Here is a 27,412-nt window from a genome sequence, read left to right as displayed (position 1 = left end):
CCCCCTCCCCACAAGAAATCCCTTTGCACTTTCTCAAGCCTTCTAGCAACAATCTTGGGCATTCTAAAAATGGACATTTGGTAGATTGGCATGCTAGCCAAAGTACTCTTTATTAGAGTAACTCTTCCCCCTTTAGAGATATATTGTCGTTTCCAAAGAGCTAGTCTCCTCCTGACTCTCTCTTCCACCCCATCCCACATATAGGGCGCTTTATTAGGAGCCCCTAAGGGAAGACCCAAGTACTGAGAAGGTAAGGACCCCACCCTGCAGCCTAGCTCAACAGCCAACTCCTCCATCTCCACACTTCTCCAACTGGAATGATTTCACTCTTGGCTAGATTAATCCTTAGGCCTGACGCCGCTTCAAACCAGAATAAAATCCAACTTAAGTAAGTTAGATGCTCCTTTCTGGGCTCACAGAAAATAATTGTATCGTCAGCAAAGAACAAATGAGAGATAATCAGAGAGGGTTCCCTGCCACCCCTTATATTACACCCTGATAAGAAGCCCCCCTCCACAGCTCTCCTAATAAGGACATCTAACACTTCCATCCCCATAACAAATAGATAAGGAGACAGGGGGTCTCCTTGTCTAAGACCTTTAGTGCTGGGAAAGAAACCTGCAGGCACACCATTAACCAACACTGAAAATTTGGCTGAAGATAAGCAGCTCCACATCCATCCCACCCACTTTGGCCCAAAGCCCATTTTTTGCAACACCTTCAACAGAAACTTTCAGTTGATACTATCATAGGCTTTCTCTATATCCAGCTTACATATTAGACCCTTTTCTTTTCGTTTCTGCCACGAGTCTATCACTTCATTTGCAATTAGGGAGGCGTCAAGAATTTGTCTTCCCCTCACAAAGGCATTCTGAGAAGTAGATACCACCTTTCCAACCACTGTCTTCAGTCTGTTAGCTAGCACTTTAGCCAATAACTTGTACAACCCCCCCAGAAGACTAATGGGTCTAAAGTCTCCTAGGTCCTCAGCCCCACTTTTCTTGGGAATCAACACCAAGAAAGTATTGTTAAGGCTCTTTAGAAAAGAGCCATGTTCGTAGAATTCCTTGAACATTTCTAGGATCTCCTCCTTGATAAACTCCCAACAGCTTTGCCAAAAGGCCAGAGTAAATCCATCCAGGCCAGGGGCTTTGTCCCCATTCATCTCCATCAGGGCCGCATGAATTTCTTCCTCTGAAAAGGGCCTCTCCAAGCCTCTTGATGGCTGATCTGCTCAACCTGAATTCTTCCAATATCCGCCTTCCACCCCGAATCTTCTGATAGAAAATTTTTAAACGCAGTAGCAATTCCTTCCCTAATTTCCTGCTCCTCTAGTAACCATTCCCCATTGATCTTAATTCTCTCCAAAGAATTATTTCTACGGTGAGCACTTGCCATACGATGAAAGAACCCCGTGTTTCTATCCCCCTCCTTTAGCCATATTTCCCTTGAGAGCTGTCTCCAGTGTGTTTCCTCCATTATCACCCATTTTCTGTAATTTTCTTTAGCCGCTTTCTTCAGCTCTGTTTCCTCCACAGTCAAAACTCTCTCCTCCTCCTCCCTATCCCAGAATTCCACCTGCTGCAAGGCTTTGGATTTATTATTCTCCAGCTTACCGAAGACTTCCCGATTCCAGACTTTCAGCTTCTTTTTTATTTCCTTCATCTTGGTAGCCAACTTGTAACTAGCACTGCCCCTTACATCAATTTCTTGCCACCAGCTGCGCACCAACTCTTTAAATCCTTCAGTCTTAAGCCACATGTTTTCAAATCTGAATGGAGTCGGCCCACGTCTTATCCCACCCCCCACTAACATTATTGGAAAATGATCTGAAACCGGACGGGGCAATCTACATTGATTAATCCCACTGAACTGATCTATCCAACACGGAGTCACTAGGAATCTGTCCAAACGTGCCCAGGTCTGATTATCTTGGCCCCCATTCCAAGTACATTCTCCCCCTGAAGAGGAAGATCCACCAGCCCAAGATCATTCACAGTTTCAGCAAATTTCCTCATTGCTGAGCTAATTCTCCTTTGGCTACTCCTTTCCCTTGGAAACAAAGTAATGTTAAAATCCCCCCCTACACACCAGGGCTCTTCCCACAGCCCTCTAATTGCCCCAAATTCTTCCCATAACGCATCCCTTTCCACTTTAGCAAACGGGCCATAAACTCCCGTAAACACCCAGACATTCCCATTTTCAACATTCCGGAATCTGCAAGATAGCGTGAACTGACCCTCCTCCCAATCTATAATGTCCAAAGTCCTCTTATCCCAACATATAAAAATTCCTCCCGAGGCCCCTTCCGCATTCACAGCTTTCCAATCAAGGAATCTCCCAGAACCTAGACTTCTTGCTAAGCTATCCGTCATAGCTTGCATTTTTGTTTCATGAATACAAATAAGGTCCACCCTCTGATTTCTTATAAAAGTCTTAATCACTTTTCTTTTGGAGCTATCATTAGCTCCCCTTACATTCCAGCTCAGGATTTTCACCTTCATTGGACAATCACAATTTGGTGCCCTTTGCCCTGAACCGAGCCTTTCTGTTTCATCCCCCCCTCATAATTTACGGAGCATTCCAGCCTTCTTAGCTCCCTTTCAAATTTAGACTTTTCCAGTAGCTCTTTGCTATGAATTTTCTCCCGTCTTTTTCTGATCTTGGTCAAGAAATTCAGTATTTCCTTCTCCAACCCCTCCGTGGGGAATCCCAGGAACTGGCTGAACCTCGCCAAGCCACTCTCTTCCCATTTATCCTCCAATTCCTTGCTTTCAATTTGACCATCATATATGTCCCCAACCCCATTCATTCCCCTGCCTTTATCACTACTGCTTTTGGATAGTCCCACTTCCTTGCAGCCACTCATCCTTTCATTACTTGCCTCATACACTGTAAGCCACATTGAATTATCAGCCCGACCTGCCTCACCCAAATCCCCAGAATGATCGAAAAACTCCCCCTCCGGAGTCCGATCAAAATCAAAAGAATTGAGATGAGGATCCCCTAAATCCCTTTTCCCCCAAGAGCTAAACCCCATTCCATACCTCATTGCTTCCTCTTCGAGCGCCCTATCCGTCTCTTTCAACCTGACCCCACCTTGAATTTCCTTGTATCTTCAGACTCCATCGCAACGAATGGCTCTGGTGCAGGAAGGTGTCTGGGGATGAGGCACTGCAGCAGGGATCCCATCTCCTCTTGGGCTACTGGCGAGTTTGGGCTCTCCCTTTGATTACCACTAGGATCGGATTGTTGGGAGCAGCCCTTTGTCCCACTTGGGCCTGCGTCTGACGGACTGATTAAAGCAAAGCTGGCCTTTAGTATAGCAGCCCACAACTTCCTTTCTAAGTGGCGGGCCTGTATCTGGGCCAAGCTCACTTACAGCCACCCCTTTCTTTTTCAAGTCCATGGGCCCGCTCAACTTTGGGCCCACACATGAGTTTAAAAAATGAAACTTGCCATTTGAGGCCCAGGTCCTTGATGTCGGGTTTAGATTTGGGCAAACCTCGACCCGACCCGGCCCCTCCCCCTGCACGTCCATCCCATCACCTGACGGGTTCTGCACCTCGGGCCTCACGCTCACCCACTCCTTCAACACGCGCTGCCCCGCGCGTGGCATCTCCTCACCCCTAACCTCACTGCTCCGACGGCTATCTTCGGTTCTGCGCTTTCTCTTTATCACCGGCCAGCACTCCCACCATAAAGACACCACGTAATCTCCTCCTCCGCTTCAACTTCCAGAATGCTCGGTCTAAAATCTCCTCTCAGTCGCACCAAGATTCTAGCCCATTGGAGTTCACCCATCAGCTTCGTCTGTTCATCGACTGCAATGAACCCTCCACATTCGTCCCCCACTTTCTTCAATATTTCTGGATTCCAGAGCGAGATTGGAAGCCCAACTATCCTCACCCAGGCTTCCTTTCTCTCTTCCTCCTCTGTCCGACATCCGCTCTTTGGACTCCAGTATTCCAGCCGTACTTGACTTCCTTCCATCGTGTGATTCCCAAAGGCAACAACGCGTCTGGCCTCCTCCAATTTTTCAAATTCCAGCAGCACGCTTTCCTTATCCAGCTTAGCCAGCCCTAAATTACCCTTGAGATTCCACGACTTTGCCCAGATTTGCCCCACCTTCGCTAGGTCATCTTTTCCCCCTGACCTATCCTCCCAACTCGCCACAGCACAATGACCCAATTTCTGTAACAGTCCTATAGTTTCCTCCCTTCTCACCTTCACTGCAACTCTGCAAATCGGTCTTCTCACCACTTCCGCAAACGTTCTCTTCACATCCATGTTTCCCCCTACCTTTTCTTTTTGCGTATTGTTCTTCCTATCGAGCGACCTGCACAGAGTCTGTAAATTTTCCGCCATTTCAATCCATCCCTTTTTTCCTCCTCTGCCTTTTGGGATGAAGATACAATATTGTTTTCGTTCCAAGTCAGTTACCCCTAGCCGGAGGAAGCAACCCGCTTTGTTTGCACTTCGCATCAGAGAGAAGGATCTCCCCTGTTCCTTCCATTCCTTCACCCATTTATCTTCCTTCTCGTCCCTTATACAGAAGTTTAAGCCCTCCATAAGGAACCCTAAACTCTCCACTCCCATTCTAACCCAAGACGAGACTCCCCCTTTGCTTTCCTCTATAAATATTTGGGATTTTCCTCTTCTCTCTAACAGTTCTAGCTCAAACACCTTAGACTCTACTACGAACCTGCTCCCCTTTCGCCTTCTTCGGGACCCATCCTTATCTTCATCTCCCTCGCCGGCGTCATCTCTCCTTTTTCCGGCCTCACGAGCTCGCACGCTGTCGCGCTCGCTCTCTCTCTCCCACAAGACTTGCCATCGAAGCTGCAATGTTAGCCTAGTTATAAGGGCTGATAGAAGCACAACCATGAGCATCAATAAAAGTGGAAGGGAATTTAATTGTCATTCTCTCTTGGGTATCTCAGAATAAGAGATGTATGTACTAGGAGCATTCAATGTGACTTTATCATTGTTTTTTTTTTTTTTTTTGATAAATAAGCATAGAATGTATTAACAAGAGGCAAAAAAGCCACAAAACATATAGGGAATATACAAGGCAGCTAAGGCCTCGCAACCAACGAAGGATAAACAAAAATTCACCAACCCTTAACTGGAAGCTAACCATTCCAAAAAGTCTATAAGGGAGAGCGCTCCTCTCCAATATACAATTTAGCCCAACCCCATTAATTACAAATAAAAGAATTTTTAAGTTTCTAAATTGCTAACCCTCCCCCCCCTCCCCCAAAAAATTAGTCTATTCCTCTCCTTCCAAACAGTCCAAAAAATGTACAACGGAATGGATTTCCAAATCTTTTTTCTTTTTTTCCCCACAAAAGAGCCCCTCCAACTAAATAAAACCTTCTTTACAGTTTCTGGAAAAACCCACTGAGCGCCAAACAAACCAAGAACAATATCCCATAGCACTCTGACCACTGTACAATGAATTAAAATATGATTTACAGTTTCCTCTTCGCAACCACACAAGAAAAAAAAATTAGGAAGTTGCTACCCTCTTTTTTGGAGCCTATCAAGAATAAGCATCTTCCCCCAAGCGGCTTCCCACGCAAAGAACGCAATTTTGGTTGGAACTCTATCCACCCAAATGTTACTTTTTGGGAAAACGACAGCAATGGGGCTTACCAACAAGCTGTACGCTTTCTTGACTCTAAACTGCCCGTTTCTTCCTTCCTTCCAAAAAACCGAGTCTTCCTCCAAAGTAATCCTATGACCCCTCAAAACAAGAAGCAAATTGCCTACCATATCCAATTCTCAATCATTAAAGTCCCTAAGAAACCTTAAATTCCAACCGCCTTGGCCGAAGTTTTGGTCCCACATCTCTTCCACTGTGGCATTCTTATGCACAGCCATAGCATAAAGATGCGGGAATCTTTGGGACAGCACTATACATCCAGACCAAAGATCAGTCCAGAATCTAATTTTGGTGCCTTTTCCCACTTTAAACGCCATATTTTCCCAACACCAAACAGATTCCTTCAAAATCTCCTTCCAAACGCCCCATTTGTCTTCTTTGTCCTCCAACCAAGATCCTCTTGCCCATACTTCACCACAAGCACCTGCTTCCAAAGATCCTCCTTAACACAAGCAAATCCCCATAATCATTTGCCAAGCAAGGCTTTGTTCAAGAGGGCTAGCTTTCTTAAGCCAAGCCCCCCTTTTCCTTATCCGCACAAACCACCTCCCAATTGACTAAGTGGGCTTTCTTTTCCAAATTACCCCCTCTTCACAAAAAATCTCTTTGCAACTTTTCTTACCTCCTTGCCACTGTCTTTGGCATGCAGAAAAGGGACATTTGATGCAAGGGCATACTAGCCATCGTGGTCTTTACAAGTGTAATTCTCCCACCTTTGGATATATATTGACGTTTCCAAAGGGCAAGTATCCTCCTCACTCTCTCTTCCACCCCATCCCACACAGAATAGGCCTTATTAGGCGCCCCCAATGGCAGCCCCAAGTAGCCTGCAGGCAACTGTCCCACCCTACACCCTAGTTCCACTACCATCTTGTCCACCTCTTCCACCTCCCCAACCGGTAAAATTTCACTTTTGACCAAATTAATCCTTAACCCTGAAGCAGCTTCAAACCAAAAGAGAATCCAACTCAAATGCGTTAAGTACTCTTTCTTTGCCTCACAAAAAACAACTATATCATCAGCAAAGAGTAAGTGTGAAATATTGACAGCCCGTCTTCTACCTCGCCGGATGCTACACCCAGAGATAAAACCCCCTTCAACAGCCCTCCTAATTAGAACACTCAGCACTTCCATTCTCATAAAAAATAGGTAGGGGGAAAGAGGGTCCCCTAGGTGCAACCCCTTAGAACTTGGAAAGAACCCGGCTGGCACTCCGTTTACCAAGACTGAAAACTTGGCTGTAGATATACAACTTCACATCCATCCCAACCACTTTGGCCTAAACCCTATTTTTTGCAAAACCTTCAGCAAAAACTGTCAATTAATGTTGTCATACGCCTTATTATTGTTGTGACTTTATCATTGTTGTGCCTTCTTTAATTTTTCATTGTTATTTTTTCTTGAAGACTAGCTCATCATCCTTTACAATTCCTTTTCTTTAATGAAGTGAACATTTCCCATAATAGAAAGTTGTAAACAACTTTGAAACAAAAAAGGATTCCTATAATAGAAAATTATAGACAACTTTAAAAGAAACAAACAAAAGACAACATCTTTAAGATAAATTACTTTTAAGATGCTACCTCAATGTAAGGGTGAATTAATGAAGGTGATACCTTGATGTAAGGATGGAAAACAGAAGGTGAATGAGAAGCCAACACTAATCTTGTGAATATAAGAGCCTCAATCTTCAAGTTGGATGTAGAGGATTTATCCTGTTAAGAAAATGGAGAAAGAAGAAAAAACCACAATGTCAGCATCACACAGTAAAATATACAAGTCCATAATACAATAATTAATTAGAGAAGATTTAATGTACACTTAGCGCTTTTTCGATTCCCGAAATCAGTGATCCAATGTGGTCTGCCAGGCAGTCTGGCAAGACAACCACAAGCTCTTTCAAAACTGAAAATGCACCAACCTGCAGATGAAATGAATGTTAAATTTACAATGGTTACATCACAGATCCTTTAAAAGAATATCAGGAAACTCGTACCTTCGTCTTGATAGTTTTCTCTCTTAGCTGTCGGTTTATAGATTTAACAATTTTTGGCACTTCTTGCTTCAATAACCATCTTGGACTGCATAAAATACAAACATTTTGGCATCAGCATCCATAACTAAAATTTATAGACAAGGCATGTAATTATGATAAAAACAAGGCTAAAACCATATGAAAAGGTTTGCATCAAAAGGACATCCCGTCAGCCACTAAACTGTCCAATCTGAAGTGAATAGTACTAAGATAGCAGATGCCAAGTACCAGGAATGTGAAAATTTTCTAAATTAATGAAAGTTTGGAGGGGCGATTTGAGTTTCAGAAATATTTTTTCATCCTCCAGACTCTTAAGCAGCTAGGGTTCCAACAGGAATTATGGGGGTAACCCTGGTGTTGAGTTTCCTCTAGTAAGCCCACAACTCATCCAAACTTCAATAGAATGAACTACACCTAAAGCAGTCCACCTTTGGAGACCATCTTTCAAAATGCAGGAGTTTACCCTTAAACAGCCTTGCTCCACTTCGAAGAGCATTCCCTGCATCTTATGACAGCTCAAAATCAAACAAAATTAGAGTGCCACCAAGTCGCACCACTACAGCTTTCCTTCCAAGCACCAACTATTCATCGTCCACCTCTTTAAAGGATACAAATTTGGGATAAAATCTGAAAACCTTCCCACTGATCTACTAAACATAACTGAAGGGTTTCCATCTTACTTTTCGCATCCCGTTCCTCCACCTGTATCCACACTGGCTTGCCAACCTCCCCTTGAGAAACATTGACCACTTCAGCAAAGGACTTACCCTAAAGAGGGACTAAAGCACCACCCACCACAACCAAAGACATGATCTCTAGAGGATATACAACAACACTAGGGTTAGGAGCAACCCCAAGACTCCTTAACTTCCTAGCTAGAATACTCTAGCACCCCGCAAAAAACAATGTTAGAGGTCGTTACCTGCAACATTGTTGCATAGCTGCAGCTTATACCCCCTTCCCCCCTTCTTTCCACACCTTCCTAAAGGTTCCCTGACTCCTTAAGACAACATTCTTCCACCCCTTCAAGCAAAGCCATTAGACTCCTCTCTTCAAAACAAATCTAACTTGAGAAACCCTGGCCCCTGTCCAAAACGTTGCCTACAACTCAACTGAGATTTTAAAAGATTTAGACCCCCCTCTGAACCAGCCTTTGCCTCTTTTTTTTTTCTTTTTTTTTTTTTTTTTTTTTTTTTGAATGGTAAATAAAGTGAATATAACATGTAAAAGCGCCAAACACAATTTTCGATTCATTTCCTTTTGTATTGTCCAAAAAAAATACACAAAGAAGCTACTCACCATACCTTTCTTTGTTTTCTCACAAAGGAACCATGTCATTCTAAGAGAGTCTCTCTAACCATGGAAGATATCACCCTAGATACGTCAAACAAAGAAAACAAGAACTTCCATACAATATACCAACCAGCCTTTGGCTCCTTTCATTTCATAATCTGTTTAGCTAGTGCTTCAAAGAAATAGGCAATCTTTCCTTGAGCTTAAATAGAGAAGAAGGTAACATTTGTCTCTCTTTTTCTTTTTTCCCATTTTTTTGATAGGCAAAATCAAATTATATTAACAGCACATAACAAAAGGGATCAAAAAAGTATATACAGCATATACAAAAGCATCAAAAAGCCAAACAATGCAAAGGGATACACAAAAAACAACTCCCTCACCATACTTAGAGTTAAGCCAATCAATAAAGTCCATCATGGACAGTGAGCAATCTCCCATGTACACTCTAACCCACTTCAAAAAATTAAATATAAAAATTGTTTGGTTGCTTGATCCACTTTTTTGGTATTATCAAATGTTCTGCTATTTCCTCTCATTCCATAAGGCAGCATCTCTATGAAGTATGATCAACGGGAACTCTAATCTTAGTTTTGCCATGACATTTTGGGCTGAGCCTACAGGTCACCTACTCTAGGAATTTCTTTCTGCAATACATTCTAAGTTTATTGCCCCTCTCATTAACATACAACCTTTGAAAAAATACAGGTGAAAAGACAGATATATTGCGATGTAAAACTAATTCAGAGTTTAGATTCAAGGGAAACTTTTCTAATCTATACTTCACAATAAATGGCACATAAACTCAGCAATTGAAGAAACTTTAACATCAACTTACCTCAGTTCATTCATGTCAGTCTGCCCTTTCGTAACATTTCCAGTTTGGCGTAGTAGCTCAATAAATGTATTGAACACATCCATCTGAATCATGAAAAAACCAGATGATCAACCATGTATAGAGGAAAACAAATATCTATAAATTAACATTTTTGGCTTACCTTCACATTCTCTTCTCTCTCTTTAAACCTATCAATCAACTTAGGACAAGCCTTCACAACAAGAGAATAACATGTTTTCGTCAGATATATTAATCAAAGAAACTTAAAAGTGCGAAATAAACTCTCTTTTTAACACACCAGAACATAATGGTAAGAGGAATATTACAATTATGTAACAATAAAATACAGTATCCTGCTCCAAATTCAAATTCAAATTTGTAACATCAACTGAAACTTCAGGAACACTGTAGCGTAGCATAGTATCAAAACAACAATTATCAATTGAAAATTAGATAAATAAATCTGGGTGACCACGAATATAAATATCCTGAAGCTCTAAAAAGAAGTACCTCCTCATACAGCTTTGAGAGCATTTCAGGTCGAGAAACAATCAAAGCTGCTAAGCATTTAGCTGCTGCTCTTCGAACTTTCCAGCTGACATCCTCATCATCTGTATATTCAGTTGCACTCTCACTACAAATACAAGATACAGTACTGTGATATTAGTAACAATTCAAGCATGCATAAATTATTTACACGATAGCTCAAATATACATAAACCAGTGAACAACATACTCATCTTCCTCCTCCTCATGATTCTCATCATCAGTATCTTCCTCCATGTTATCAGTGAAGTTTGGGTCATAACTAAGATATTCTAGGGTAAGATGAAGAATTTCATCACAATATGAAGAAATATCCCGGGGGCACCTGAGTAAAAAACTCTCCAGGGCCTGCATTAAAATTTACGCATATGAAGAAGTCAATTTTACCATAACATAAAGGGTGCAAGGTAAACTAAACATCAAAATAAATATCTAAAGTAAAATTTCATATACACAATACCTGCAAGCTATATTCTCGAAGCTCTTCATCATTCTCTGATGCACTTGTGCAGTAATTAATTAGCACAGGAACAGTATCTCCAAGATGAGATCCAAAACGGTATCCAACAGCACGACTAAAACACCAAAATGTCATCCCTTGTTAGCAAAAGAAAATTCACAATTTACAGCATTAGCAGATCAACACGAATTCAAAACAACCAGCTATTCTGAAAATGCAAATTCCTATAAGCAATAATCACATGATTATAGCCAAAAGTAGAATAGCTATTCCAGAAAATGCTGCATTAGCAACAACAACAAATGATACAACTCATTAACCACATATAATTTACCAATCAGTCATCCTGCAGCCATAGATGCACAAGTAGATATTACAATAAATGCTATTAATATTTCCTTGCCCATCAAAACTGTTGAAATCTATACACAGAAAGTGTCCCCCTATGTAAATGCTCATGCCACCACTTTTTGTTTGGGCCCTTTTTTAATATTATTCTATTTTCCTATCAAAAAAGCCCTCTTTATGCATTCATCAAGTAAAGTGAAAGCAAAGAGCATCCACACTTTAAATCACATTCAAGCCAATCCACCCTACAATAAAAAAAAATTTATAAAACTCTAGAATCATAATTTTCGTTAACCCTAATGCTCAAAAGCATTAGTTAGTTTTCTGAGCATTTTGCCTCCTTGAGTCTACTTAATATTTGTTCAAGTGTTGCTTCAATTTTCATAACCTCTATTGGTTGTTCAGCTTTTATGGTTTCTTATTAAGGAGTCCATTCCCTTGTCTTGATCTAAGTTGTACATTGTGAAAGGATGTTCCATCCTTGATCTTTTAATTAATGGAAAAGATCTATTGGGCTTCTGATCAAAAACTGTTTCCAATCATTTTGTAAACTGACATATGCATATCTCAATTTCGAAACAATTTTAATTATTTCACAAAAGCAAAAAATAAAATATAGAAATGTGGAATAAAACGAATCCTAAAATTGAAGACAATGGCAACAACATGCATTTGTTGAATGGAAGTGATACAATGGTTTCCAAATCTATATGCATGCATACAATCATGAATCTGTGTGTAGGGTGACTGTATACATATATCATATCAATTCATCTAAAAGCAATCAATCTAAGCCACTCAATTACCAAACAAACCTGAGAAGCAAACCCCAAGCATCAATAGGAAAGATTATTACATCTCTTACCTTAAAGCCCCAATCATCTGAATGTTTGTGCGGGTCATTTCAGGTTTTACTCCCTTACTTCTCAAGTTCCGGACAACCTCAACAGTTGCTTTTGCCAACAAATCATCTGACAAACTTGATGCAAGAGATGCTGAAGATGAAAGAAATTTGTTCAGTTATATCACCTTTCTCTGGCTCAAAATTTTCAATCTTATGTCAAAGTTGCAAATTCCATTTGAGAGCACCATGGTTATTTTTACTCAGAGTGGAATGTGTATATACCAGATCACTCAGGCCTTTCATATAAGACCAATAAGATTGCAGGAAAATCAGGCAGGAACCAAAATGAGACTGAGAACTTTGAGATATCGTTCCTAAAAGACATGATAATTATTTAAAGTATGTGATTACATTCAATTTACTTAAGCTTACCAATACATGAAACAGTCTTCTTTCTGACACTGGCTTGATTGGAACTCAACTGGGACAACAGTGCACCTAATAGTAGTTCATGGTCGGTTGCCATAAGATTCCCAAATTTGTGAAGAACATCACACAAAATGTCAAGACATTCACATTTCATCTCTGTGGTCATTCCCTGGGGAAAAGAACAGAACCAAAATCAGAAGAAAGCCTAAGAGCTTAGTTTTGAAAATATATAAAATCAATAGTAACAAATAACTAAGTGGAAATATTATCTTGAAATAGAATCCTGTATTTTTTTTTTCTTTTTTATTTCAAAAGCACTTTGGCAAAGGTTAGATCTATGAGCAAGCTGCAAAAATAGGACAAGCTTCAATGTCATCTAGCTCTGTTAAATCAAAATGAGAGAAATCATCGCAAAATATACTTAGTAATGAAACTAAAATACATCCTTGGAGCCAGTCATACCTAGACACTTCTGTTTTCAGTCCTTTGATTCAGCTTTTAATATCTTTTTAGAAGGTTTTTTTTTTTTTTTTTTTTTTTTTGATAGGCAAACAAAATATATAAAAAAACACCAATCGAAGAGCCGGGGGATCACCCTAAGTACACAAGAGGTATACAAAGGATGCCAAAACAATAAAAAGAACCACCTCAAACAAGCACACAAAACACTCTCTTGCTAACATTCAACCAATCAAAAAATCGAATAAGGAAACAAGAACATCTTGAATATGATGTCAAGTTCACTCGAAAAGGGTACAAATAAGATTGTCCTTTAGTGCTTGATTTGAGCATTGACCATCAAAGTATCTTTGATTCCTCTCTTGCAAATCCAAAACAAGAAAAGAGGGATTTTTTAACATAAAACAAATGAAATTTTTTAGTTTTGCAGCAATTGGAATTCCACATTTGCTTCACTAGATACACCCATAAATTAAACGTGTTCACAAATAAATGCAATATTTTCATATAAGAAGTACAACTACAAGAACATATTTTTTATAAGAACATATGCAAACAAAAACAATTAATCATCTAAGAAAAAAAAAATTGCACAAAAGAGACACAAGAAGGCTCCCCTAAAAATGAAAGAGGAATGGGGCATCATCGTGGATGAAGATGCTGTTTGGTTTAGAATCCATATCTTTTGAGATTTCAATTGAACAAATCAAGGGCCGGGAAAGATTTTTTTAGAGTCGTCATGGTTTCTCTTCATGGATTAGATTTGGTGAGAAGGGTTTGTTGATGCTCTTAGTGGGAATGGAGACATGTTGTCCAAGACAGGACTTGAAATTCTTTAGGAAGAGTTGGATAACGGGCAGTAGGAATTACAAGTTACGAGTTATGGTGTAATGTTGTTGGGAGATTTTTGTTGTTGCGAAATTTTTGTTGTGTTCGGTGTGCTCAAGGCAAAAAGGTTCTTTTTGGTCCTTCTAGAAGAAAGGGGGTGATTAGAGGGCAGAGTTTGTTTGCTAAAAAGCTAGGGACTCTTGAGCCCCCTCTCAGACTCGTTGGAGCACCTCCAATGAACGGGTTATATTGGGAAAGGGAGTGGAAATAAGGCTACAAGAGTAGGAGAATCATATGTAACAATAGTGAAAAAAAGATTGTTTAAAGGTGGAAGCAAAGATGTGGTTTAGATTGGGAGGACAGATACTTTCAACAAAATGGATCCCAACATCACTGCTTGGTAAGTGGATGGGGAGATTGTTTAGATTAGAACCCACCCCTACCTTCCCTCAATGAATGGGCAAGTTTAAATGGCACTTATAAGGGAATCTCCAATTAGCATTTCTAAGAGATTTTAGTATTGCTAGGAGATTCTCTTAGTCTGTTCTTCAAGAGGGATAGAGAACTTTCAAGAAGAAGAATTTGTGGTTGAAGAAGTAGGCCTTAAGGTTGGTTGTTTCAAGGATGGAATGCACAAGGAGGAAGCTTCTATGAGAGTCATAGGTCTTTTAGTTTTCTTGTGGGATAGGGTGTTTTTCAAGTAGCTAAGAGATGCATGTAGGGGTTTTATGGTAGTTGATGAACACATTCAAAGCAACAAAATCTACAATGGACAAGGGTCTTGGTTAAAACTAATGGCAGTGAGGTGCCTAGGATATTGCAAGTGATAGTGGGTATGTCGTGTTTTGCCATTTGGTTGTGGTGGGAGGTCCCACCATAGTATTCACATGTCAAGCAAAGGCTGTTGAGAAGTAGTCTAGAGGTTAGAGTTGAAGTGGCAAGAATGTCACCCGCCTTTGATAGTAGGGACTTGGTGAACAGCAGCAGAAAAACGGGCCAACATGTCACTGCATAGTGTGTTGGTGGCTCTCAAGGGGATGGGTTGCTGTGCATTGGGCATTAATAGAGGGCCCACACTTTAGGGTAGGCGATCTGGTGAAACCCTAGAGGATGTGAGACAGTTGGAGGCTTGGAGGACTAAGAGAATAGGTCTAGGTCTAGCTCAAGGAGTGAGGCTAAAGGTGTTAGGGTCAACCAATTGGGTAAATGTTGCCAAATGAAGATATTTAAACTTTCCTTTAGTGAGCACGGTATTAATGCTTTGCACCGAAAAAAGCAAAGAGGGATCATTTTTTTTTTGATAAGCATCAGCAGAAAATATATTAGAGAAGGCCGAAAAGTCGCACCGCATACAGGAAGTATACAAAGCAGCCACAAGGCCAAAGAGCCAAAAACAAAAACACCTCACCAGCCCTTATGGGATCGCAACCCACTCCAAGAAGCCTATAAGCGAAGAGGACTCCTCTCCCCTATACAACTTAGCCCAACTCCACAAACTACTTACAAAAGACTTCTTGAGAGTCTGAATAGCCAAGAGACCCCCTCTAAAGGCTAGCTTATTTTTTTCTTTCCACACCGTCCAAAATATACACAACGGAATGGTCTTCCAAATCTTCTTCCTCTTTTTGCCCACAAAAGGACCCCGCCAACAGAACAGCGCCTCTTTAACCTTCTCTGGAAACACCCACTGAACCCCAAATAAGGCAAAGACGATATCCCAAAGGGTCCTAACCACTGTACAGTGTAAAAGAATGTGATTTACATTTTCCTCTTCACAACCACACAAAAAACAACAATTTGGAAGCTGCCAACCACGCATTTGCAGCCTATCCAACGTAAGAATTTTTTCCCAAGTAGCCTCCCACACGAAGAAAGCCACTTTGGTTGGGATCTTATCCACCCAAACATTTTTTCCCGGAAAAACACAAGAATTAGGGGCTGCCAGCAGATTGTAAGCCACCCGAATCCTAAAACTGGCAGAAGCCCCGCCTTTCCATAGCACACAGTCCTCCTCTGGACTTGCTCTGATGTCCCTTAGCAAAAAGAGCAAGTCTTCTATTAGCACCAGCTCCCAGTCATTAGAATCTCTAATCAACCTGATATTCCACCCTCCTTGGCCAAGCCTTGGGTCCCACACATCATGCACCAGATCATTACTACACACTACCAGGGCAAAAATCTGGGGGAATGCATGGGACAGCGCTTCGGTGCCGCACCAATGATCAGTCCAGAACCTGATCTTGTTCCCCCTCCCCACCTTGAACTTCATGTTATTCCAGCACCAGCTCTTTTCCTTTAAGATCTCCTTCCAAACTCCCACTCCAAAGGGCCCCCGGGCTTCCTTAGATTTCCAGCCACACCCCTCCATCCCATGCTTCACCCCGATTACCTTCTTCCACAAGACATCCTTCTCAACGACAAATCTCCAAATCCACTTGCCCAATAAAGCCATGTTCAATAACCCCATCCTTCTAATACCAAGGCCCCCCTTATCCTTTTGAGAACACACCACCTTCCAATTAATTAAATGAATTTTCCTACCCGAGTTTCCCCCTCCCCACAAAAAATCTCTTTGTATTTTCTCAAACCTTTTAGCCACTGACTTAGGCATTCTGAAGATGGACATTTGATAAATAGGAATGCTAGCAAGGGTACTCTTAATCAGGGTGATTCTCCCGCCCTTAGACAAGTATTGTCTTTTCCACCGGGCAAGTCTTCTTCTCATTCTTTCCTCCACCCCATCCCACGTGGACAAGGCTTTGTGTCGGGCCCCAAGGGGCAGCCCCAAGTATTTGACCGGAAAGCTGCCAATTCTGCAGCCTAACTCCACCGCCATTTCCTCCATATTTTCAATCTCCCCTACTGGTATCAACTCACTCTTGGCCAGATTGATCCTAAGCCCAAAGGCCGCTTCGAACCACGCCAAAATCCATCCAAGATGCGTTAATTGATCCTTGTTGGCCTCGCAGAAGAGAATAGTGTCGTCTGCAAAGAGCAGATGTGACACCATAATCTCCGCTTGTCTCTCTTAAAACCAATGTGGGCCAAAAAAGCTTAAGCCATGAATCTTTTAAGGGGGATGCTCCCAATCCAACACAAGAGACAGTACTTTGAATGGGCCCCCAAATGGAGTTTTTGAGCCCTCAGCCCATTCTCAGTGATTCTCCATCAAGAACCTAACATCGCCTTATTGTTGTGATAAGGGTAAGGTTCATGCAACCATTAGTGCTCCAGTGAGGGTAATGAAGGCTTTGAAGAGGTCAATTCCGGTCAACGAAGTTAAGGTGCTAAATGAATCTCTCTCCCTAGGTACAGTTCCTCCTCCTCTTTCTTTAAGGTGCGAGGCCTTCTCTTCTCAAAGGGTGAGCGATGATAGGATGGGATGGAGAGGAGTTTGATCTATAGGAGGGAGGAAGTTAAAGAAAGGTTCATTGAGCCTTTTTTTGTAACAAGAGGAACTCTGTGCATGATTTTAACTTATTGAGTTTGGGGAGAATGTAAGGTGGAACAACAAGGCCTTGGCATCAAAGAGATTGAATGGGGAGATTGTCTCGATGAAGGGTCCCCTCTCGACTACTTGGATAAGGAATCTCTTCTCTCTAGCAATGATCTCAGTAAGTTAGTATCTTTCAGAATGTTTGTGTGGATGTTAATTGATGGTTTTGAAGAAGAAATCTTGGTTCTCATAAGAAGAATGGAGCTCAAAAAAGAGGGGCAAAGTCTCTTCCTCAAGAATTAAAAAGAATTCTACTACTAGGTTTAGATTTGAGAAGGAGCTTCACAAATTGGAATGTTTTATTAATTACAAGCATACCTCAAGCAAAGGAAGAAATAGCAGGAAGAACGCATAGAAGTTAGCAAAGGTGTGTTAATGAAGTTCAAGATTCTTTCTTGGAATGTTAGAGGGTTTAATGAGGAGAAAAAAGGAAAAGTTATAATGTTTCTTATTTGATCTTTCATGGTTGATCTAGTGTGTTTACAAGAACCGCAGGGCCAAAAGATGTCGATGCAAATTGTCAGAAGTTGAGGAATAGGAAATAGTTAGAATGGGATGCAATAGATGTAAGGGGCCAAGCAAGAAAGATTTTGGTCATTTGGGAGATTAGAGCTCTGGAGCTAAATGATATAGAAGAGGGGGCACACTCAATCTCTTTTCATTCCAAAAACTATGAGGACAACTCGATCTAGATGTTTGCAGTGGTGTATGGGTCGGTTCAAAATGGACTGAGAGAATCTCTAGGTAGAATTGGGTGATATAAGAGGACTTTGGAATGACTCTTGGTAAATAGGAGGGGACTTTAATGTGGTCAAATACACATTGGGGAAAGGAGAAACTGCTTGAGATACACTACAACAATTTTGAATATTATAGAGGAGCTTCTTTTAAGGGGCCTAACCCTAGCTGATGGCCCTTTTACATGGTATGGTAGGTTGAATAATCAGTTTGCATGAAGAATAGATCCATTCCTTGTCTCTAAAGGATGGAAGAACCACTTCAATGGTCTTATCCAAAGGGTCCTTTTCACGACTGATTTCCAACCATGCTCTCATATTATTAAATGATGGACCGAGGGGCAAAACATCCTTTTGATTTGAAAATATGTGGTTAAAAGTGGAAGGATTCAAGGACCTTGCCAGAAATTGGTGGGTGGGCTATCATGTTAGGGGTCCATCTAGTCACATCTTAGCCCTCAAGATGAAAGCATTGGAATGGGAACTAAAAGTTTAGAATAGAGAGGTTTTGGTAACATCGCTACCAATGAAATTGCAACTTTATAAATCAAATTGGTTTTTAGGATGTCAAGGAAAGGGAAGCACTAGTAACAACGAAGGATGTTGAGGCTAGGAGGGAAGCAGTGGAGAACTTTAGTAAGTGGGCAATGATGGAAGAAATCTCTTAGAGGCAAAAATCAAGAGAGTTAAGACCAAAAGTTGGAGATAGAAACACCAAATTCTTCCATAAAATGGTTAATGCTTGTAGAAAAAAGAAATTGTTTGGCTAAAATTAAGGTGCATGGCAAATTGTTATCGAAGGTTACAGATATCAAGGAGGAAGTGACAAATGCTTTCCATAGTCTTTGAAAGGGAGAGTGGACACTGAATATCAATGGGATGTCATTTGGTAATTTGGATGGTGAATACTCAAAGTCCCTTAGTCTTCATTCTATGAGTAAGAGGTTTTCTTGACCCTTTGCAGTTTATGTGGGGATAAAGTTGTTGGACTAGATGGCTTCTACATGGCTTTTTGGTAGTTCAATTGGGAGTTAGTGAAAAGCAAGGTGATGGAATTATCTGTGGAGTTCTTTAAGCATAGCTATTCCGAAAAAAGCCTCAATCCCACTTTTATTGCGTAATTCTTAAAAAAAAAAAAAAAAACAAACAAACAAACAAAACAAAAACCGTTGAAGATTTAAAAGACTTAAGACCAGTAAGTTTAGTCAGAGGACTTTACAAAAGTTCTAGCCAATAAACTAAAGAAAGTGGTGGACAAGTTTTAGCTACTCAACACGCTTTTGTGGATGGTAGACAAATCTTGGATACGATCCTCATCACAAATAAAGTAATTGACTCAAGGCTACAGAGCTCTAAAAGTACAGTCATATCTAAATTGGATATTGAGAAAGCTTTCAACCATGTTAATTGGGATTTTTTGCTAGTAGTCTTAGAAAAAATGGGATTTGTAAGTGGATTAAGTGGCACATTTCTACAACTCAAGTTTCCATATTGATTAATGGGATCCTATCACCAAGGTTTTTCCATAGCACCAGAGGTTTGAGGTAGGAAAACCTACCATCACCATACCTTTTTAATTATGGCAATGGAGGCCTCTCCCATATCCTAAGTAGGGCTAAGGAATGTGGCTTCTTAGCAAGTCTCTTAGTAGGTGGAAGAGGAGAGGAGTAGAAGTGGAGGTGTCCCATTTGCTTTTTGTTGATAACACTCTCATCCTTCATGATGCCAATAACAAGGATATGAAGCATTTGAGCTAGAATTTTTTATTTTTGATAGATTTGAGCTAGGATCTCATGTGGTTTGAGGCATCTGAGGACTAAAATCAATTTGAAGAAGAGTAAATTGATCCAAGTGGGGCCAATTGCCGACGCATGGGGCCAGTTGCCGACGCAGAGGACCTCACTAGGGTTCTAAAGTGCAAGGTGGGCACCCTCCCCACTAGCTATTGAGGCCTACTATTAGAAGCCCTTTTTATACACTTTCTAGCCTCTCAATTTATTTTGTCTTTATTTGTAACCCCGAAATATGTTAGATTAATGTTGGAAAAGATTCAAATGCATTTCCTATAGAGGGAAAGCGATGTGGAGAAAAAGCCTTATCCAATAAATTGGGCGATAGTTTGCATGAACAAGAGGGAAGGGACTTTCAGAATTAGAACACAATCTAATCTCAATAAGGTACTTTTAAGTAAATGGTTTAGAGATTTGTTAGAGAGAGAGAGTCTTTTTGAAAGAAGGTGAGTACAAGCCAATATAAGAAGACTTCTAGGTAAATGGTTTAGAAATTTGCTACAAAGAGGGGAGTCTTTTTGGAAGAAACTGAGTACAAGGAAATATAAAGAGGAAGTGGGAGGATGGTGCCAAGAGTAGTTAGGGAAAGGCACAAAGTACAAGCGTGGAAAGCAATCAAACAAGGACAAGAGAATTTCAACAATAGGATTAGGTTTAGGGTGGGCAATGAGTGGATAGTGAAATTTTGGAAGGATAAGTGGTGTGGCAAAATTTCCCTCGTAAACGCTTTTTCTGCTATGTTTTCTATAGTCGTTACCAAAAAAACTTAGGCAGCCAAGGACCGAAGTGTGGAAACAAGAAAAGGAAAAGGATGTTAGATTCCTCATTTCTTAGGATAGTTCCATGACTAGGAGCCAAAGGAAGTGGAGGTTTTTTCATGAATCACAGCATATCAATAGGGATATTTGACAATAATAAGAAACCATCTTCCCCAAAAAAATATGGGACCAACATGGAGATTGCAAATGTAATGCTACAATGGGCATGATGAAGTGCAAAGTTGAAAAGTTTGAAGCGAAGAAAAAGTCTTTTCAGGTGAAGTTTGAAGGATCGAATGGCGGAACTTGGGTATCAATAACAGAAAGGAACCGAGGTTTTGTTGTATCAGTAAGATTTGGAAAGGAGGAGTTGGATTGGTTGACAAAGCTTTTGAAAAAAGTTGTGGAGTTGGAGGCTTCCAGTGGATTCATACGAAAAATTAAGGGCAAGACTAAGACTCATTTGATGGAGATTTGTTTCAATAATAGAGGGCGTTTCATGAAAATCACAAAGATTGCTACAAAAAGGAAACCTTTACTTCTTGTCATTCCCGAGGGTGTTAAAGGCAATGGGTGGGAAGACCTTAGGAAGGCGATTCTTTCAGTGCAAGACTATTCTAATCAAGTCGGAGGAGATTCGAAGGAGGAGTTTGGAGATACTCAGATGAGTAAGGGCATACATAGAGGTGGTCGGTCATACGCAAAAGTGGTTGCAGAGGATGGATTTAGGATTGAAGTTCCGTTGTCAGCTGGAAAATGGGCCAGAGCCGTAATATGCGAATGCAAAGAAAAAGTCCAAGACTGGACTCACGAAGGCAAAGCCATTGCAAGGATGATGGGCGTGAAAGGAATGGTGTCTATAAATCCCATTTCCGCTTTCAAGGGGTGTATCTTTGTGAGTTCAGCAAGGAGAGCAGAATGGTTCCAAGAGCAAGAAAGACTTTTAGTGAAAGGAAGGTTTGTTCTTCTAAGAAGATGGTCGCCAAGAGAAAATATGATTATTCCCGGAAAATTCAAAAGGGGTTGGTTAGAATTGAAAGGTCTTCCTTTTCACTTGTGGGATGAAGACCAGCTAAAATTCATTTTGAAGAAGTGGGGGAGGGTAACGAAGGTGGCAAGGGAAGTTGTGTAGTTGTTGGACTTGACGAAGGTGAAGTTGTGGGTGGAGATGCTTCCTAATGCCGTGCTACCAGCATTGCTTGAGGTGGAAGACGGGGCCTGGAAATATACAGTAGCAGTTCTAGTCACCGAAGAAGAGGATGAAGACGACACTGTCACGTCCGAGACAACCCATTGCAGGAACGAGTGGTTGAAAGCGGGAGGTTGCATCTCTCAGTCGACAAAATTTGCAGAGGGGCTACGAGGTAGCATCAGGGACAATGAGTGCTACAGTAGGAAGCTTCTTCCCTGGGCACGTTATCGGTGCTCAAGTACAAGTCTGGCGGCCAAAAGGGAGAATGGATGGGAAGGGAGCAGCCTGGGCCCAGCAGAAGAAAATATTCTTGGGCCCATAGAGCCTGAGACTTCTTTTAAAGCCCAATCTGTAAGGGCCGAAAAAGGGAGGAGTCGTGGGCTTCACGCTGGCCCAGATGCTCCTCAAGTCCACGAGACTGTAGCGGCATCGTCTCCATCTCTCCAACGAGTAGGTTCCTCTGCAAAAGCGACCACGCATATAAAAAAGAAAAAGAAATAGTTTACCACATCTTCTTTCATTGCTTGAAAGTAATAACCTTGTAGCAATTGACTTTTGCTCTGTTTGAAATAAAGTGGGTAATCATGCACTCTTTAGTAAAGAAGATTCTCCTAAGCTAGAATAGTTCATTTTTGAGAGAAAGAGGAAGAAAACTTGGAGAGTTGCTACCTTATGCCAGTTTTAGACCATATGGAAGGAAATAAATAAGAGCGCATTCGAGAATACTAATAAACTCGATCAAGCTCTCAAACAATCATTTATGTTTAATTTTTTGTAAATGGGTGGTAGAGAATGGGTGATTTGGGTGTTAGATGTCTCTCGTTGCTTAATAGGGCTTTTTTTTGTAAACAGTGTTGGCGCTTTGCAAACAAAAGGGGAGCTCTTTGGAAGCAAGTTATTAGTGGGAAATATGGGGTAGAAAAAGTGGTGTGGAGTTCCTGTGGAGTGAGAGGGGCGTATGGGGTAGGCCTTTAGAAAGCTATAAGAAAATAATGCAGTCTCTAAAGTAATAGAATTGCTTTTTGATGTGGGTAATGGCAAAAGAGTGAGTTTTTGGAAGCATAAATGGTGTGATGACGAGGCCTTGTATGTTTCTTTCCCCTATTTAGTTGCTCTCATAGTTTCAAAAGAGGCACAAGTGGCGGATGTATGGGACTCCACGATTGAGGATGGCAATTGGAACCCGAGTTTCTCTAAGCCTTTTAATGATTGGGAGGTGGATATTGTGAAGAGTTTTCTTTCAAGAATCCGAGAGAAGAGGGTGTCCCGTGACTTGGAAGATAGGGCGCTTTGGACAGTGTCAAAGAACGGGAAGTTTTATGTTAAGTCTCTCTATGATGCTTTGGAGCCAAGTGATGCAGACCCTTTTCCAAGGAGTATCCTTTAGAGCTCATGTGTTCTTACCTTGGGTTTTTTCGCTTAGAAAGAGGCATGGGAAAAGGCCTTAACTTTGGATCAAGTGCAAAGGAGGGGCTGGTCTCTAGCAAACAAGATGTTTCCTTTGCCACATCAAAGAAGAGACCATTGACCATATTTTACTTCCCTACGCTAAGGCTAGGGTGTTGTGGCAGTTGCTTTTTGCTCTCTTTCAAGTGTCTTGGGTCTTACCCTTGTCGATTAAAGTGACTCTTCTTGGTTGGCATGGCTTCTTTGTAAGCAAGAAGCGCAAAAAGGCTTGGAAAGCAACCTCGTTATGTTTTTTTCAAACAGTTTATTAGGAAAAGAACAGACTTGCCTTTGATAATGAGGAGTTGTCGGTACAAAGGCTGAAAATTTCCTTTGTTTGTACTTTTTTGGTCTTGAACTAAGTTGTGTATAGATGAAGGGTCTCTTCCTTTAATCAATTTTTTTCATTAGTTGGGCTCTAGATGAGGGCGGGTGGCGTTTTCTGTAATTCCTCTTTTTTGTAGATTCTACTATTGGGTGTTTTGTCATATACTTCCTCTATGCTTTAGGACACCTTTGGGGTGCCCTTTCTTCTATTTTAATTCAATATTGATTTTACCAATCAAAAAAAAATGTTTAATTTTTTGAATGGCTTAGAGTGTACACAGGAGACCATTCTTTGTCTATGTAGGACTTTATCGATTGACCGAGGTCTATGTAGTGGGTAGAAGTTGGTTTTTAAGTATCCCTCCACATGACTAAGACCCTTCAGTGCCTTTATATACACCGTGTATACTTAAGTATACTTTTTGCTAGGCATTCTTAATATATATGTTATTTGCCTATATAAAAGAAGAAGAAGAAGAAGGCTCCCCAAGAACTAGAGAGGATAGATATCATCTTAAAAGCTAGACCTTAATGCTTCTTTTGCGAGTTCATGTGTTATTTTATAACATTTTACCCATCTTACTGCAACTAATGTATAGAAATTAGTGCTCAATTTTTCAGTTTAATTTATTTTCCATATTGCCATTACTCCAATAATTCTGCATTTTTATAAAAAATAAAAAACATATTATAAACGTGAGAACTCTTTTTCATTCTCAAATTCTAATAAGCTTCAACGCAAGTATTGAAAAGTAGTTTTCAGAACTTACAGGGCTAGTTATCCCCTTTATCAACTGTGGAGAGAGAGAAACAAGAACACATTGTGCAACAGCAGAGGTCGTGACTTCAGAAACAATTGTCTTCAGAGCTATACTTGCAATGTCACGATGTTGATCTTTCCCATTTAGCAATTTATCGCAAAGTTTATTGGTCATCTCCACTAGTCGTGTCTCACTGACCTTCTTGACCAAAGGTGCAAGACTACAATGCCATATTAAAACAAGGGACGAGAATTACATAAAAAGCAATGTAACTGTTCAACTACTTGTATGTTCAAATCCAAAAGCATTCATGCCCAAAAATAAAAGAAGAAAAAAGAAAGAAGTTACAAGATTGATATCCAAATTAATCAGTTGTGCCTTTAGGTGCTCATTGTACACGTCATGTGTATTTTGATGCACCATCTTTTTTATGCTTTCTAACATATTCTTTGCTTATCAAAAAAGATTGATATCTAAATTAAAACCTATACTTTGAAAAAGTCAGGGAAAAAAACTCTTTTTTGTTAAATGCACCGATGTTTATTTTGACTGTTGTTAGGTCTAACACGAGCAACTAAGAGCACATGATGCAGCTTTTCTACTGACCTGGCACTTACAGGGAACGGAATCTTATTTCTCACAAATAATAAAATTTTGAAGGAAACATTTCAACACGTTTTCAAGTAAAAATAAGTCCTACTTTCCAATCAGGTTGTGGAAATATAGATGATGTTATGATGTCACATCCAAACACCAATTAGGCACATGATGATCATGAAAGTAATACAATAGATTCAACCTTTAACAACAAAACTTTATTAAAGCAAATACTATGTAGCTAGGTAAAAGAGTAACATTATCACTGATCATATAAGAATGAAACGAAATAACAAAATCCAAACCATTTCACAGCCAATCCAGAAACATCTCCAGCTGCATCATCAAGTTGTTGTAGGACAATGTTTGACAACTTTATCTCCAAATCAGCATCAGCTCTAAATCCTTCTTTGTTTAACTCATTTAATAAATCAGAAGTTGCCATATATCTATAGTCTTTATCTTTACCCGTCATCTGCAAACAAACCCAAACAAGCCAAAAGACGATAATTACCAGCCTAAAACTCTTCACCATCAAAGAAAAGGAAACTGCCAAGATAGCAGAAAATTAAAAAAATTAAAAATCTTCTTTTGAAAAAATAAGCCCACAAAAAAATACAAAAATAAAAAACATACCTTTTCCAGTATACTGGTTATGGCTAAATTCGCCATCTCTGACTGATTATATCCAAGAGTCTTTATCACAGAAATGTCAACCCTTTATGTTACCAATAACTGAGTAACAAATTCCAGTTAAGAAAAATCAGTAAGTACAAAATTCTATATTCAGTTTAAGGACATTAAAAAGGAACATGAAAACCTTTCCAGACAACTCAACCTAACACAACATTAATCCACTGAGGCCATCGAAGGGAACATGAAAAATTTTCCAGACAACTCAACTTGACAAAGCATTGATCTATTAAGACCTTGTTTGGCATCTGACCAAAATGGATTAGAAGCCTTTCAGGATAATGACTCATTTGTAGGGGTGTCAAATCACCACTTAAAGTGCTCCACCCTTAGTATAAAATGGGTGCGGACCCGAAAATTTGAAGATGCTTCTATGACTAGACACTAAGCCACCTTAAACAATTTTCCTAACAGAATACTATAGATCTACAAGCCTAAGACACCTTGGGTTAAAAAAAGAGACTCTGTACAGGTAAGCCCACGGCGTTCAAGACAATTCAGATTTCAACTTTCCCATTGCCCAAAACGAAAACAAAAAAACAAGATGGGTTCAGTTTCCAAATTCAATAAATTTCACAATTCTATACACCCATACTCCAGACTACAAGAACATGCAAACAAAAAAAGAAATAATGTATCACAAAAAGACCAGATAAAACCTCTTATCAGCCACATTGTCCAATCAGTCCACGACCAACCCTAACCTAGTGTCCCATATGTAAAATAATGGGAAAAAAAAAAAAAGCAGTGGTAGGGCTCCCCTTGATTGCCAGTAAAGCTACAAAATTATAGAAAACAACAATTCAAATCTCCGGTTTCCATCTAAACATACCACGAGCACACGCGCACAAACACAAAGAGAAATGAGAAACCAAAAAAAAATGAAAATAAAGTAACAGTCAGCTGGATGGCAAGAAAAAGAAAAAAGAAATACAGTTCCAAATCTGATTTTCATGTAACCGTGCCATAATCACACTCACTCGGACACATAGAAACGAGAAACTACCAAAAAAAAAAAAATTGAAAACAAAGGTTAAAAAAAGAAAAAAAAAAAAAAAAACAACAACAACAACAACAGTCCGTTTGGATACCAAGAAAAAGGGCAATGAAAAAATAGTAATTCCAAATCTTAGATTCCTCACGCCATTTCATTCAGTTCCAGAAACACGAGCAATCAACTCAAACTCACCAAACCGAAGCAAAGCCGCTGCGGCTGCTGCGGACGGTGGTGCGAACCAATCGCCAAGCTCTGCGGAGTTCAGATTAACAAAAAAGAATAAAATAATCAGAAATTAAACGGATTCCGATCATCTTTTACTGCATTTTCCCGGGAACCAAACATCGGATAAAAATAATTCAATAAAAAAAAAAAAAGAGAGAGAGAAACCCTAGAGAGGGAGGTAGAGATACAAAGAGCAATACCGAGTGCGACGATTCTCCCTGTAGCCTCTCCCTCTTTCTCACTCCACACTGACTGACTGACCTTCTCTCACTTGGATCCGTGTGTTCCTTTTCCTTCTCTCTTCCTTTCTTTCTTCCCTTTTCTTTTTCTTTTTTTTTTTTTTTCTCTTTTTAACTTTTTTCTGCTCTTATTTTCTGGAGAAAATTATTTTCTATTTTGTGCTGATATTTGCGTTTGGGCGTTACTGTTTGCCTCCGGTTTTCACTTGGCTTGCTTGCCAAGTACTTTCCCAAACTCCTTTATCATGAGTTCTAATGGCTACGGAATTCCCAGGAAAATTATAATCCATATATTTTAAATTTTTTTAAAATAGTTTTTCAAAAAAAATTCTTTATGTGAGATTAATTACCATAAAATCAAATTTTAATTAATCTAGATTTTAACAATAATAAAATAAATTTGAAA

The 27,412-nt window shown here is 40.1% G+C and overlaps 1 protein-coding gene across 2 annotated transcripts in view; it reads right to left on the bottom strand.

Annotated features, from left to right (window-relative positions):
• Nucleotides 1–27,101, bottom strand: part of LOC117926129 (cullin-associated NEDD8-dissociated protein 1) — a 51,824-nt gene extending 24,723 nt beyond the window's left edge. The window contains exons 1-15 of one of the 2 annotated variants that reach the window (XM_034845205.1): nt 26,968–27,101; nt 26,637–26,794; nt 25,489–25,587; nt 25,158–25,327; nt 24,265–24,475; nt 12,465–12,630; nt 12,054–12,183; nt 10,841–10,955; nt 10,571–10,728; nt 10,345–10,468; nt 9,995–10,045; nt 9,835–9,917; nt 7,665–7,749; nt 7,488–7,589; nt 7,285–7,383 (exon numbers count right to left, since the gene is read on the bottom strand). In XM_034845205.1, the coding sequence (XP_034701096.1) occupies nt 7,285–7,383; nt 7,488–7,589; nt 7,665–7,749; nt 9,835–9,917; nt 9,995–10,045; nt 10,345–10,468; nt 10,571–10,728; nt 10,841–10,955; nt 12,054–12,183; nt 12,465–12,630; nt 24,265–24,475; nt 25,158–25,327; nt 25,489–25,524 (1,530 nt within the window). In that variant the 5' untranslated portion in view covers nt 25,525–25,587; nt 26,637–26,794; nt 26,968–27,101. The remainder of the gene's footprint in view (nt 1–7,284; nt 7,384–7,487; nt 7,590–7,664; nt 7,750–9,834; nt 9,918–9,994; nt 10,046–10,344; nt 10,469–10,570; nt 10,729–10,840; nt 10,956–12,053; nt 12,184–12,464; nt 12,631–24,264; nt 24,476–25,157; nt 25,328–25,488; nt 25,588–26,636; nt 26,795–26,967) is intronic. The other variant, XM_034845204.1, reaches the window with a different exon arrangement.
• Between the last annotated feature and the right edge of the window lie 311 nt (nt 27,102–27,412).

This window comes from Vitis riparia, chromosome 12 (genome assembly GCF_004353265.1).
Source record: "Vitis riparia cultivar Riparia Gloire de Montpellier isolate 1030 chromosome 12, EGFV_Vit.rip_1.0, whole genome shotgun sequence".
In the NCBI taxonomy this organism is placed as follows: Eukaryota; Viridiplantae; Streptophyta; class Magnoliopsida; order Vitales; family Vitaceae; genus Vitis; species Vitis riparia.
Note: the sequence above shows the minus strand (reverse complement) of the source record. Positions and strands in the feature narration are given on the sequence as shown.